Source organism: Lepus europaeus, chromosome 3 (genome assembly GCF_033115175.1).
Source record: "Lepus europaeus isolate LE1 chromosome 3, mLepTim1.pri, whole genome shotgun sequence".
Classification (NCBI taxonomy): domain Eukaryota; kingdom Metazoa; phylum Chordata; class Mammalia; order Lagomorpha; family Leporidae; genus Lepus; species Lepus europaeus.
This window is the reverse complement of record NC_084829.1, coordinates 139,715,506-139,730,890: the sequence shown is the minus strand read 5'-3', so window position 1 is coordinate 139,730,890 and position 15,385 is coordinate 139,715,506. Positions and strand designations below refer to the sequence as shown.

The following is a 15,385-nucleotide window of genomic DNA, read 5'->3' as shown; positions in this document are numbered from 1 at the left end:
TTCTGATGTCAAATATTTAGAAATTCTGCACATGCTTGACTCTAATTTCTTAGATTTTTTTGTTGAAGGAAGAAACAATTTTTGAAAATATATTGATGCATTTGAGTGTTAATCTTCAATACTAAATCACAGAATAGTAGAGTAGAAAGAGATCTCAGAAAATGTGATGATGAAAAAACAAAACCCTTTACTCACAGTTGCAGAAAACAAAAGTGTGAATATTCTTAAGTGGGAAGAAAGCAAGAACCACTAGACTCAATTCAACTGCTTCTATCGCCCCTAAATAAAACAAGCCATGATTTTCTTTGAATGCTGAAAGTGTCCCAGCATTAAATGTCACGGGTGAGAGTAAGTCTGACTTTCCTCTAGGTGATCATAAACTTGTTTCTAGGTAAGAATTCACTTGATTCACATAATACCAGTGTGTCATTCTATTAGTATGGATATTCACTGAGCACCTGCCACGGGCTAAGCACACTTGCTGAGTCCTGGGCCAAAACCAAACAACAGTATGACTGGTCTCTTGCCTTTAATAGGTGGCACTCTTACTCAGGACAATTGTCTTTACGTGGTCACCTTCCTTGGACAGAAGACAAGAGTTAAAGGATGGGCTGACCAACATAAATCCAACCCTGCTGCTAACGGAATAACCTGAAGCACAAGCCTGGCAGGGCTGGGGCAGCCGTGATTGTCAACTGCACAGGGCAGCACTTCAAGCCACAGGAGATAATGAGAGAACCTGGAGGGTCCCCACCCACACCCATCTTAGGCCATGTCTCTACTCTGAACTGACTCACTGCACAAAAACAGACAAAACTAACTGGAGAATGAGGTCATTTTTTTTTTCAAAAAAGTTTCCTTCTATTTCTCTAGATTTCCCTGGCATCAATTAGTGATTTAAAACAAGTAGACAAACCTTGGAGTCAAGTCTTGGCTCTGCCAACACTAATTATGTAATTTGAGGTTTTTCTTGGACCTTGGCTAATTAATCTATAAAATCAATCTGTTAGTCTTGATACTCTTTGAAGTTCCTTCTAGACACCGACAATTCTTTGATTCCATGTAGTTGCCAAATTTGGCAAATAAAGATAGAGGATGTCTAGTAAAACTCAAATTTCAGGTTAAAAATGAGTAATATTTCAGTATAAGTATCTCTCCATGCCCTCTTTCATCCAGCAGCCCTGATTCCATGACATATCTGCCTCTCCAGTATAAAAGCAAATATTCTAGCCAAGGGGAAATGTCTGTTCTCGGGGAGGGGGATGTTGTCAAAGTTGGTAGTACTCTGCAGCAGGTTTGTATCAGGAAACATGGATGCTGTTGCATGGCTCTTGACTTTCCAACTGTAGTTAGACAGAGGGGTTGTCACAGATAGTTGAGGGTAGGGAAAATCATCTACCTTAATTGAACTGTTTGGAAAGGTATTTAGTGATAAATGTAAGCCTCAGATGTTCTCCTAGGGCTCAACACAAGGGTTGCTGGAGGACTAGACTTCCGCCAACTCAGAAAGGCCAATTGGTCCTTTCGAGCTGAAGAAAACAAATGGAAGAAAAATGGGGGCAAAAAAAGAACTTGAGGCATCTCATTGAACAGTTATGAATAGATGGGATTTTGAATGTAGCAGAAGAGTGGGCATTTCACTCAGTCATTAAAACGTAGGTTAGGGCCGGTGCCGCGGCTCAATAGGCTAATCCTCCGCCTGCGGCACTGGCACACCGGGTCCTAGTCCCAGTTGTGGCGCCGGATTCTGTCCCGGTTGCCCCTCTTCCAGGCCAGCTCTCTGCTGTGGCCCGGGAGTGCAGTGGAGGATGGCCCAAGTGCTTGGGCCCTGCACCTGCATGGGAGACCAGGAGAAGCACCTGGTTCCTGGCTTTGGATCAGCGCGGTGCGCCGGCCACTGCGCACCAGCCACAGTGCCCATTAGAGGGTGAACCAACGGCAAAGGAAGACCTTTCTCTCTGTCTGTCTCACTGTCCACTCTGTCAAAATAAATAAATAAATAAAAAACAAAAACAAAACAACGTAGGTTAGGATAACTGCATGTCACATCGGAGTGCCTTGGTTTGATTCCTGGCTCTGGTACCTGACTCCAAGTTCCTTTTAATGCACACTCTGGGAATCAGCAGTACTGACTCAAGTAGTTGAGATCCTGTCACCCACATGGAAGACCTGGATTGAAGTCCAGGCTCCTGGCTTTAGCCTGGCTCAGCCCTAGCCACTGTGGGCATTTAGAGGGTGAAATAGTGGATCTCAGCTCTCTTTTGCACATTCCTTCTGTCTGCCAAATAAATATATGATTCCAAAAAATCATATCTGAGGCTCAAATAGGTTAGTCTCTTGGCTAAGGCTGGTAGTAGCTAAGAAGTGGTCAAATCTCAGATTCTAGCGCATATCACCCGATTGCAAGTTCACACTTATTCTTTTTGTAATGTCTTTTTCTTTTTTTAAGGCAAAGAAGCCAACCTGCTAATGCAACATCTGAACAAGTTGCAAACACCTGAAGAAAAGCTTGAGTTTTTATTTAAGAAGTATGCTGAATTGGTAAGCTCTTTGATTAGCTCTTTCTGTCAGAAAGAACCAGATTCTGGTCAGAGCTGAAGAACGGAGGCTGGTAGTTTTTCATGTGCATCATTATGGACCATAGTCAGTTAGTTCAAACAAGCCAAAGCTAGAATTCATAAAAGGAGACATTTTTTAAGAAAAATAAAAGTTAGGCCGGCGTCGTGGCTCAATAGGCTAATCTTCCGCCTGTGGCGCTGGCACACCGGGTTCTAGTCCCGGTTGGAGTGCCGGATTTTGTCCCGGTTGCCCCTCTTCCAGGCCAGCTCTCTGCTGTTTCCCGGGAGTGCAGTGGAGGATGGCCCAAGTGTTTGGGCCCTGCACCCCATGGGAGACCAGGAGAAGCACCTGACTCCTGCCTTTGGATCAGCGTGGTGCGCCGGCTGCAGTGCGCCGGCCGCGGCAGCCATTGGAGGGTGAACCAACGGCAAAGGAAGACCTTTCTCTCTGTTTCTCTCTCTCACTGTCCACTCTGCCTGTAAAAGAAAGAAAGAAAGAGAGAGAGAGAGAGAGAGAGAGAGAGAGAGAGAGAGAGAGAGAGAAAGAAAGAAAGAAAGAAAGAAAGAAAGAAAGAAAGAAAGAAAGAAAGAAAGAAAGAAAGAAAGAAAGAAAGAAAGCTAGGCTGGTGCCTGTGATGTAGTAGGGTAGGCCTCTGCCTGCAGCAGTGGCATCCCATATGGGTTCCAGCTCATGCCCCAGCTGCTACTCTTCTTTTTTTTAACTTTTATTTAATGAATATAATTTCCAAAGTATAACTTATAGATTACAATGGCTTCCCCCCGCCATAACTTCCCTCCCACCCCCTGCTCTCTCTCCCCTTCCATTCACATCAAGATTCATTTTCAATTCCCTTTATATGCAGAAGATCAGTTTAGTATATATTAAGTAAAGATTTCAATAGTTTGTACCCACACAGAAACACAAAGTGAAAAATACTGTTTGAGTACTAGTTATAACATTAAATCACAATGTACAGCACATTAAGGACAGAGATCCCACATGAGGAGTAAGTGCACAGTGACTCCTGTTGTTGACTTAACAAATTAACACTCTTGTTTATGGCATCAGTAATCACCCTAGGCTCTTGTCATGAGTTGCCAAGCCTATGGAAGCCTTTTGAGTTCACTGACTCTGATCACATTTGGACAAGGTCATAGTCAAAGTGGAACTTCTCTCCTCCCTTCAGAGAAAGGTACCTCCTTCTTTGATGACCTGTTCTTTCCACTGGGATCTCACTCATGGAGATCTTTCATTTAGGTCATTTTTTTTTTTTTTGCCAGAGTGTCTTGGCTTTCCATGCCTGAAATACTCTCATGGGCTTTTCAGCTGGATCCGAATGCCTTAAGGGCTGATTCTGAGGCCAGAGTTCTGTTTAGGTAGATTTAGAAACATAACAGGGGATTCCAATTCAATCCCATCAAGGTGGCATGTACCAATGCCATCTCACTAGTCCAAGTGATCAATTTCTGTTCACAATTGATCACAATGATAGGACTAAGAGTCAAAGGGATCACATAAATAAGACTAAGGTCTGCGAATACTAACTGATAGAATAAAAAAGGGAGAGAATGATCCAACATGGGAAGTGGGATACACAGCAGACTCATAGAATGGCAGATGTCCTAAATAGCACTCTGGCCTCAGAATCAGCCCTTAAGGCATTCGGATCCAGCTGAAAAGCCCATGAGAGTATTTTAGGCATGGAAAGCCAAGACACTTGGCAAAAACAAAACAAAAAAACACCTAAAAAAGTGACAGCTACTACTCTTCTAATCCAGCTCCCTGGTAATGGCCTGGAAAGGTGGTGAAAGCTTGAGTACTTGAGCCCCTGCACCCATGTGGGAGATCCCAAAGAAGCTCCTGGCTCTCAGGTTTGAATCGACCCAGCTCCAGCCGTTGTAGCCACTGAGAAACAAACCAGCAGATCAAAGACCTCTCTTTCTGTCTCTCCCTGTTTCTGTTTGTAACTCTGCCTCTCAAATAAATAAATCTTAAAAAGAAAAAAACAGCAAAAGAAACAAACAGGATACAATTGGAGTCTATACCACTTTCAACTATCTGTATATTTTGGGAAAGGTAGAAAAAGCTATAGATAATGGAAAATTATAGCCAGCGCTGCGGCTCAATAGGCTAAACCTCTGCCCGTGGCGCCAGCACCCCAGGTTCTAGTCCCAGTAGGGGCGCCAGATTCTGTCCCAGTTGCTCCTCTTCCAGTCCAGCTCTCTGCTGTGGCCCGGGAGTGCAGTGGAGGATGGCCCAAGTCCTTGGGCCCTGCACCCAGATGGGAGACCAGGAGAAGCACCTGACTCCTGGCTTTGGATCAGCGAGGTGTGCCGGCCGCAGTGACCACTGGGGGATGAACCAATGGAAAAAGAAAGACCTTTCTCTCTGTCTGTCTCTCTCACTGTCCACTCTTTCCTGTCAAAAAAAAAGATAATGGAAAATTATGGATATTTTTCTTTTCAGCTTTGCAATAAAACAGAAATATCTTGGCAAAAACAAAGCTTGAAACTTTCTTTCAGTTCTTGTGTTGTGAAGGGTACATATTGCAGGCAGCAGGGGAGTGAATTAATGCCACTCCTCAGCTGATGGCCCATTCTCCTCTGGTCTGACCTATTTCTGTTTTTATTGTCTTTGATCTACAGTCTTCTCTCTCCCCTACAGTGGCAAAGTATTCAAAATGGACCTTGTTGTGCCAGGTTCTAGGTTCTCTGTAGCCCTTTCCTAAGTTAGGTCCATGGGGATCAAGAAAGCTACTCCCAGCCATCAAAGTATTTGAAGGGGATTTTCCCTCCACCAGCACTCTAGAATTGGCCAGTTGCAGAAAAGGAGAGGCTTTAGTGAGGCCCGTGTCTCACTAAGTTTCAATTTACCTTCAAAAACAGGTGCAAATGGTAAGATGAAGTGAAAACAGCAACCTCTAAGGTCTGTGCACTACCTCTACAGATATGGGACCCACAGTGGAGATGTGGCATCCTCTCTAGTAAAGCTAGACAGTGTGCATCTCCTTTTATTTCTGCTTCTTTTTTTTTAATTAAGATTTTATTTATTTATTTATTTGAGAGGCAGAGTAGAGTAACAAACAGAGAGAGGGAGAGACAGAAAGGTTTTCCATCCACTGGTTCACTCCCCAAATTGCCGTCAATGATCGTAGCTGGGCCAATCTGAAGCCAGGAGCTTCTTCCAAGTCCCCCACGTAGGTGCAGGGACCCAAGCACTTGGGCCACCCTGTGCTGCTTTCTCAGGCGGCATTAGAGGAGCTGGATTGGAAGCAGAGCAGCCGGGACATGAACTGGCACCCATTTGGGATGCTGGTGCCACAAGCAGAGGCTTAGCCCACTGTGCCACAGCACTGATCCTTCTCCTTCTTTCTTTTCTTTTTTTTTTTAAAGATTTATTTGTTTGAAGGCAGAGTTACAGAGTGGCAGAGAGAGAGAGAAAGAGAGAGGTCTTCCATCCACTGGTTTACTCCCCAATTGGCCGCAGTGACCAGAGCTGGGCCGATTTGAAGCCAGGAGCCAGGAGCTTCTTCCAGGTCTCCCACATGGGTGCAGGCACCCAAGGACTTGGGCCATCTTCTACTGCTTTCCCAGGCCACAGCAGAGAGCTGGATCAGAAGTGGAACAGCTGGGACTCGAACCGGCGCCCATATGGGATGCCGGCACAGCAGGCAGTTGCTTTACCCACTACACCACAGCGCCAGCCCCTACTTCTTTCTTTAAAAACATTTTTTCTCCAGGTATAGGCATTTAGCCTAGTGCTTAAGATGCCTAGCAGGACACCAGCATCCCATACTGGAGTGACTGAATCCATGCCCAGCTCTGCCTCCTGAGTTTAGCTTCCTGCTAATGCAAACACTGGAAGCGGAAGTGATGTCTATAGTACTTGGGTTCCTGCCATTCACATGACAGACACAGACTGAGTTCCAACCTCCCAACCCTGGACTGGCCCAGCCCTGGTTGTTGCAGGCATTTGGGTAATGAATCAGCAGATGGGAGCTTACTGGCTCTCACTCACTCTTTGTCTCCCCCTCTCTTCCTTCCTGCCTCCCCAACAAAAGAAGTAAGTAAATCAATAAACATATCTTTTAAATGTTCACATATTTCCTTTGGAGAAGCAGTGATTGAGGAATTAAACTGAATATCATACACAACCGAAGAACACCTCCAGGTAGTAGGTTAAAAAGTGCCAGTGCCGCCGCCACCACCACAGACTTACCTCTCAGCTAAAGAAGTTTAAACTCGCTGAGTCTTTGGACCCAATTCTCTTGACTTTTGAAAAGGGCCTCTACAACCACAAACCCCTCATCCCTACTGATGGAGTAGAGTTTAGTGAGTGACTTGCTCTCTTTGTTTTTCACTCTGACTTTGGTTCTGTAATTCCTTTTTGTTCTTTCCTGCATTCTACCCTGACATCCTGTCATACTGAATGGTCTTGCAACAGACACAAATTCTGAAATCCTGACTGGCTGATTGCTTAACCCTTCCAACAATACTTTTTTTTTTTGGACAGGCAGAGTGGACAGTGAGAGAGACAGAGAGAGAAAGGTCTTCCTTTTGCTGTTGGTTCACCCTCCAATGGGAGACCAGGAGAAGCACCTGGCTCCCGCCTTCAGAACAGTACTTCTTAATCACACAAAATACATCGTGATGATATAAGAATGCTGAATGCACAAAACAAACAAAAATATCTCTAACACCAGCATCTAAAACACATATTTTGTTTTATAGGTGCTCCTTTCCAGTTCTGCTATGCATACAGAGATCTGTTTTACTATAATCACCATCAGAGGGTACTTATAAGTTGATATCTGGTTTTCTTGGCTCATGTGACAGGCACTTTCCCATGTGTTTTATAGTCTTCATGGCTATATTCTGTAAAACTTGTGTCATTTTCCATTAAATGACTCCATTGACTCACTAATTTGAGAACATTTAGATTCTGCCCACTGTTTTGCTTTACTAAATACACTGCAGTGAACATTATCACATGTCAGAATTGTTTCTTCTTGTTTTTCACGATTTTAAGAAAAGGGTTCAGATGTAAGATTACTAAATCAAACAGGATGAGTGCTTTTTGGCTTTTAAACTCTATGGCCATATTGTTTTACAAAAGAATGGTAGAAATGCACAAAGCAAATAACCATGTATAAATTTTATTGCAATTTGTTTAGCATTGACTATTAACAATTCAATACAATAAGTTGGGTGCCAAAAATAGTATCTCCCTCCCACTCTATTCTCACCTATCCATCTTTGCCCTTTTTTGGTGTTTTCCACATCATTTTTCCTTTGACCCTTCAATTTGCCTCCTCAGATCAAGGCCATTCATGTTCCATACTTTGCTGTACTAGGCAACATTCTAGGGTAACACAGGAAGTCATGTAGGATACAGCAATGGCACAGCAGCACTTTGGAGAAGGAGCTCTTCTCCAGTTTGGCCAAGATTCTCTCCTTGAACCAGGACTGTTTACCTGGTCTCAGGGAACTCCCTGGACCTGCTCACCCCCTAGCCAACCAGTGATCTCACACAGGTTATTTTTCCAAAAATCCTATCAATTCAAGCCTTCCTTATTATAATTTTAGCATTTGTATCATCTCCTTTAATAAACTTGAAAACACAGATCATTCTAAGGAAAAATGAATAGTAAAAGGACTAGCTACCACCCCCCCAAAAACTGATACATTTCTTTTTCAGGAAGGAAAAATTACAAGGAATTTCAATGTTTTATTTACAAACCAAAGCCTATTTCTCTGCTTACATGTATGGATATTAAAATAGGAAATGTCTGAAATATAAGTGCTAACTGGAATAAGTCATCAAATTCAAAGCTGTGAACGAAACTGCCACTCTAGCAGATTCATCCTGTAATATTATCTGCCATTGTATTCATTAATAAATGAAGATAAGTTCATCAATAAATAAGGCTAGTTCATGATTAAAGATGGCCTAGGAGAGATACTTTTTGAAAATTTGCTCAATTTTTATGTAGTTAAAACAACATCACTAAAAGGATTCTAATTTAATACTTGGTATTACTTTTATTTTTAACTTGGAAGGGGTAGAAGGAACAAAAGAAATAGCAGACAAAAAATCCTGTCATGGCTGTATGGAAGAACTTAGCCTAAGTACATTGTTAAGTCACAGTCAATTTTTTCAAGATTTTCTCTTTTTTATGTACGTATTTGAGAGACAGACAGACAGACAGACACACACACACACACAGAGGGAGACAGCATGCTTCCATCCACTGGTTCACTCGCCAAATGCCTGCAGTGGCTGGAGCTGGCCAGAAAGCCTAGACCTCAATCAGGTCTCCTGCTACAGGTTGTCACAATTCAACAACTTGGGCCATCACCACTGCCCTCCATGGTGCACATTAGCAGGAAGCTAGAATTGGAAACAGAGCTGGGACTTGAACCCAGGCACTCGGTGATGGAATATGAGTGTCTTAACTGCTAAGCCAAACGCCTGCCCAACAAAAGCCGGAGTTTCACTGAATTTGATTCAGTTGCAATATATTTGCTGTCGTTCATTAAGAAGCCCCATGCATGTGTATTCATATAAGCATGATGTATTTGAGCAAAATTAGGCAGAAAGCTTTTACTTTTTTATTTTAGAGCAAAGCAAGATAAACCTAGCCAAATTTTAAATCTGCGTGATCTTGTACTAAATCAACAACACTAAGTGTTCAGTGAGCAAGCAGAAATCAGTTCTCTTCCAACGTTTAAAACACACGTGGGGAATCTCCTTCCTGGCACTCAGATAAGGCCACATGCAGGAGTAGTTTTGCCCACCACGAGACAACAGACATGTCTGCATGGAGATTCTGTGGGTGTTATGATTGAGCAGAATTACTGGCCTATAGTGAGCAGGGGTTAGAAATGGTGCTGAACAGCCTACAATACATAGGACAGCCCCACAACAAATCCAGCCCAATGTGTCAACAGCAACACAGTTGAGAAAACGTCATAGATGGCTTAATCTTCAAAGGATAAAATCTAAACCATAATGGCAAAAAGTTTATTTATTTATTTAAAGAAAGGACAATAAGTCATTTAAAACCCAAATATAAGCATAAAAAATTTCACCCCTACCTAATAAGTATGGTTCAAAATGGAAGGATCACATCTATCCTAAGAACAGAAGTTTTGTTTGAGAAATATATTATAAATGCCATTGCTTTTCCAAGAAACATATCAATTTCAGCGAGTACTTTTACTAATGTGGGTCTTATTTTTTTCTTATGCTAATTCCCACTAATGAGTAGAAACTTCACATGAATAGGATGACAGAATATCACATACACATGACCTTAGCTTAATCTGAGAAGCACTTTTGGTTATTTCCGTGTGGCACAAGGGAGGAAAGGAGTAAAACAAGAACTGAAGAAAGTCTTCGATGCTGCTCACCTAGCTCAGAGAGAACAAATGCTTTTTGAAAACAGGAAAACTAAGACAGGGGTCATGACTCAGGTAGCCTATGTATGCACTTGCATCAGGCTCCTGAGGCATCAGGAACACCTGGAGCTCCCCAGGGCTTTTCTTTCCATTAGGCAACAAGGTAATTATTAGCACTAGCCCCCCCCCCCCCCCCCCCCCCCGGCTTGGGCATCACTCAGGCACTAAGGGAGCAGAGGCCAGCCCAGAAAATGGCTCCAGATAAAGCCCTGTCACTTGAATGTGGCCACACTCATGGTTGGCCTGAGATCAGCACTCCCGGACTTCGCCAGTCCCTCTTGTGGCTCTGCAGGTTGATCTTCACACTGCCCCCATCAGCAAGAACGCCATAATAATGTGGCCAGATATAGCAACTAAAAATATGCCGTATGTTTAGTTATAGTTATATTTCACATAAAACAACTTTTTGTAAAATTATGTCCTATACAGTACTTAGACTACACTTATACTAAAAAAATTATTCCTTATTTTTCTGAAATCAAAATGTACCTAGGTGTCATGTGCTTGGTCAGGCAAGCCTGTCTCAGAACATTAGCATCCCGAGAAGGAAGGGCAGGGGTGAATGGTCCCCTTGTACACATCCTCCCTGACACTTCAGTTCTGGCTGCTGGAGCGCTGGGGAAGCAGCACCACAGAACTCACCCTGTGTAATTCGCCATGAACTCCGAGGGCGTGGGGTGGGTCGTGAGTGGGGAATGTTACAGATATTTGCCATTCATGCTGCTGAGTTGGGCAGTATCTATTTCTGATGCCTTGGTGAAAAATGCTTAGGTAATTGAGGGGCCCTCCCTCTTCTCCTCCTTTCCCACACACAACTAATAACCGAAAGTCCAAAATTTTAAAGAGGACTTCATCTTCTGATTACCAGGACACTGATTTTCCTCTCCAATTTTTCAAATTAGCGCTACATGTTTGCTGTGAGGAAGCATTATGAAAACTGTATGTAACCCAAGCAATTGACCACTGCCTCAATCCGTGTAGGGCATTATGAATTCCAGCAGTTTGCGAATTCCAGGACATGCCTTTTTACATTGGCTGCATATATTTCCAGATAGCCTCAAGAAAAAATATTTCTAGACCACCCCCCAAAAAAAGATCAAAATAAGAAGAGATTAATAATAATGATGATGAAAAGCTTATAAATGTTACACTTTAAAAACTGCTCAGGGGCCAGCACTGTGGCCCAGCAGGTTAAAGTCCTAGCCTGCAGCACCAGCAACCCATGTGGGTACCAGTTCAAGTCCCGGCTGCTCCACTTCTGCTCCCACTCCCTGCTAATGCACCTGAGAAAGCATCGGAAGATGGCCTAGGTCCTTGGGCCCCTGAACACATGTGGGAGACCCCGAGGAAGCTCCTGGCTCCTGGCTTCGGATCAGCTTAGCTCCAACCATTGCAGCCATTTGAGGTGAAAACCTGCAGATAGAGGACTTCTCTCTGTCTCGTCCTTGCTCTGTAACTCTTTCAAATAAATAAAATAAATCTTAAAAATAAAAAGACAACTGTTCTACACATAGTGCTAAGGTGACATCTGTAAAGTTCATTTGCTTCCAGAGGGGCAGATAATAGCAAAAACCGTTACCAAATGACCACAGAGTGATCTTTAGGTTTTGCTCCTTTTCTATCAAACCCAAAGAGATTCCTGACATTTTCTTTCACGTCTGCACCCTTGTGTCTAGCTGGATGAACATCGCACTGAGCAAAAGAAGTTGAAGCTCCTACAAAAGAAACAGGCACAGATCCAGAAAGAAAAGGACCAGCTACAAAGTGAACACAGCAAAGCTATCCTTGCTCGAAGCAAACTGGAGAGTCTGTGCCGGGAGCTGCAGAGACACAACAAGACACTGAAGGTATGTATCACCATGGCTCCGAATAACACTTTTTTTGCAGGAAGCGTAGCCACAAGCCTCTGCTACTTGTGGAAAGAATGTGAGTTGCAGAATCAGAGTCAAGTTCACATACTAGCCCTGCCACCTGTTTGCTTGTGACCTTCACTAAGTTGTTTTGCCCCCTGGAGCTTGCTTCCTCACCCATAAAATGGGAATTATATCCACTTCACTGTGTGGTGGAGGAAAACTTAAATGAGGTCCTACATGTAAGGTGCTCCCCTGACCTTTTAATTATGTTGGGTTTTCTTAAAGGTAAGTCTTGGTTCTACTCTTTGTAAAATACTTGCAAAACGTCTATGTTTTCCTGTTATGAATTGTGCTGCATGAGATGAGATAGACACAAAGCTAATTGACATGATAAAGTGAGATTGAGGGCCAAAATGTCAATAGTCATTTGAAAAAAGAAGCCACTTGAAAAAACACTGAAGCTCTTCAGACTTAATTATTTAATCTAAAAATAACAGACTGATCACTTCATTTAGTCTGCATGAGTTTCATTAATTACAGCCCCGGCCCCTAGCAGTGTGGCTGATTCGATTACACACAGACACTGGCTCCATTCAATAACACAAGAAGCAAGGATTTCCAAGATAATACTGTACACATCCTCAGTTTCCTTTCCAAGTAAAGATTCTAAAGGTTTTGACACCAGTATTCCTGTGAAGTAGTTATTTATTACACATGTTTAAAAGGAGATACTGCAGGAAACAGAGGAATTAAAAGCATTGCTAAGTTTGCACAATGAGTTATGAACCAAAAAACAGAAGAGAATATTCCAAATTGCTTTTTGACATCTGGGAAATGGCTGGCTAATGTTATGAACACTAACTCTCACATTACAAGTTTCAGAAGAAGGGGATCTACATCTTCCCAACTATTGCACCGGGGGCCGGCACTATGGCATAGCAGGTTAAGCCACTGCCTGCAGTGCAGGCCTCCCATATGGACACCAGTTCAAGTCCTGGCTGCTCCACTTCTGATCCAGCTCCCTGCTAATGTGCCTGAGAAAGCAGTGGAGGATGGCCCAAGTGTTTGGGCCCCTGCACCCATGAGGGAGATCCGGATGAAGCTCCTGGCTCCTGGCTCCAGCGTGGCCAGCCCCAGCCTTTGCAACCATTTGGAGCATAAGCCAGTGGATGGAAGACCCTCTCTCTCTATCTCTGTAACTCTGACTTTCAAATAAATAAAATAAATCTTTTTTAGAAAAAGAAAAAGAAAAAATAATAATTGCACAGAAGACCATCAAAAACCCAGGAGAGTTGTGCCTGGAGATGGAGACATTATTTTTATTTCAAGATCCATATTCTAGTGATAATTTTGGTGTAAACATAAATCTCACAGTTTTCAGTAATGTTTCAGAGAGAAGAGAAGTAGAATTAAACAGGGTAAGAAAATGCAGCAATGAGATTTAAATGGAATGACATGAGTTGGTCTCTGAGCAACAGTCAAAGACAGAATGATAGAAGTGGCAAGAAACCCTGTAGGTACACTCATGCATGCTCATTGTGGCCTACAGCTGGGGACAATGAAATTAATTATCATTATTAGGCCAGGAGTTCAGTGCTTTGGTTATTATGCCAGGAGATAAATGCTAAGTGCTTTACATGTTATTTCATTTCATCCAAAAAATAACCTTATGAGGGCTGATATCCCCACTTAATCAGTGAAGAAACAGAAACCAGGCAATCCAAATCAATTTCCATGGTCAGGCATATTTTAAATACCAAACTCAGGATTCAAATTCAAAATATTTACTAATTTCCCTTTGGAAATTTTCTTTGACCCTTGGATTAAAGTGATATTTCACTTTTTATAGCCCATCTTATATGGTCTATTTTGATAAACAGACCATGTTTACTTGTGAAAAGTTTGTTCAGATGTTGCATGTAGTGTTCTATAGGTAACAATTACCTTTTGATCATTTATGTCTTTCCTGAATTTCTGTCTGTCAGTTGGTGAGGAATGTGTGTCTAAAACCTCCTAGTGTGACTGCAGAATCGTCTACTTTTAATTCTATCAATTTTTGCTTCATGTATTTTGTTGCATTGATATTATATGTATACAACTCGTATCGTTGTTTCCTTGGTGAATCAACAATTTCATCATTATAAAATGGTTTTCACTTTTTTCTGATGTCAACATGATCTAATACATGTCCACTCCAGTTTTCTCATTGGTAGTTTGTACAGTATAATATTCAATCTGAGTCTTTAAATTACCATTTTTTAAATTATTTTATCTGACAGTCAGAATTACAGAAAGAGGGAGAGACAGACAGAGATCGTTCATCCACTAGTTCACGCCCCAGATGGCCACAATGGCTGGGGCAGGCCAGGCCAAAGCCAGGAGCCAGAAGCTTCTTCCAGGTCTCCCACATGGGTAGCAGGGGCTCAAGCACTTGGGCCATCTTCCACTTCTTTTCCCAAGCCAGTAGCAGAAAACTGGATCAGAAGTGGAACAGCCAGAACATGAACTGGAGCCCATATGGGATGCTGGCATTGCAGGTTATAGCTTCACCCACTACACAAAATGCTGGCCCTAAATTACTATTCTTATAGATAGCATCTAGTTGGACCTTGCTTCATTTCATTCTTATAATATCTGCCTTTTAACTGGAGTACTAGCCCATTAACATATAATGTAATTATTGATGTGGTGGGACATAGGTCCAACATTTTGTTATTATTTGTCACCTGTTTTCTGTTCCACCGCTCTTCTCCTTCCTTCCTTTAGATGATTTGAATATGTTTAAAAGTACATGTTAACTTATCTACTGGACATTTAAATTATACCACTTTGCGTTATCTTTAGTGTGCCTATAATACACACACTAAACTTTCCATAGTCTACCTGAAGTTAATACTGTATCATTTCACATACTGCAAATAAATGCCTGTTTCCTGACCTCTAAGCTATGATCATTGCATATATTACACTTCTATACATGTATAAAGTCCATGATACCATGTGACAATTTTCATTTGAAGAAACCATATACTTTGTATGTTCCTTTAAAAATTAAAGGCTTTGTGGTACAGCAAGTTTTTCAGCTGCTAGTGACCTCACATCCCATATCAGAGTGCCAGTTCACACCCTGCTACTACACAATTTGATGCAGCTTCCTGCTAATGCAGCTAAGAGGCAGTGGAGGATGGCCCACGTGCTTGGGCCCCTTACCCATGTGGGAGACCCGGATGGAGTTCCTGGCCCAGTTCTAACCATCATGGCTATTTGGGGAGTGAATTAATGGATGCAAGATCTCTTTTTCTCTATTTCTCCCTCTCTGTTACTGTGGCTTTCAAATAAATGTATTTAAGAAATAAAAATAAAAAAATTAAAGAAAAAAGCTGTCTTTTTTGTTTATCTAGATATTTACCATCCCTGATGACTTTTATTTATCCTAAAGCTTCAAAATTCTCTATCGTGTCATTTCCCTTCAGCCTGAAGAACTTCCTTTAGCATTTCTTTTTTTTTTTTTTT

At 42.2% G+C, this 15,385-nt stretch overlaps 1 protein-coding gene across 1 annotated transcript in view; it reads left to right on the top strand.

The window, feature by feature from the left end:
* Positions 1–15,385, top strand: part of TXLNB (taxilin beta) — a 50,362-nt gene that overhangs the window by 9,174 nt on the left and 25,803 nt on the right. The window contains exons 3-4 of the mRNA XM_062186848.1: positions 2,450–2,541; positions 11,696–11,866. Of these exons, the coding sequence (XP_062042832.1) occupies positions 2,450–2,541; positions 11,696–11,866 (263 nt within the window). The remainder of the gene's footprint in view (positions 1–2,449; positions 2,542–11,695; positions 11,867–15,385) is intronic.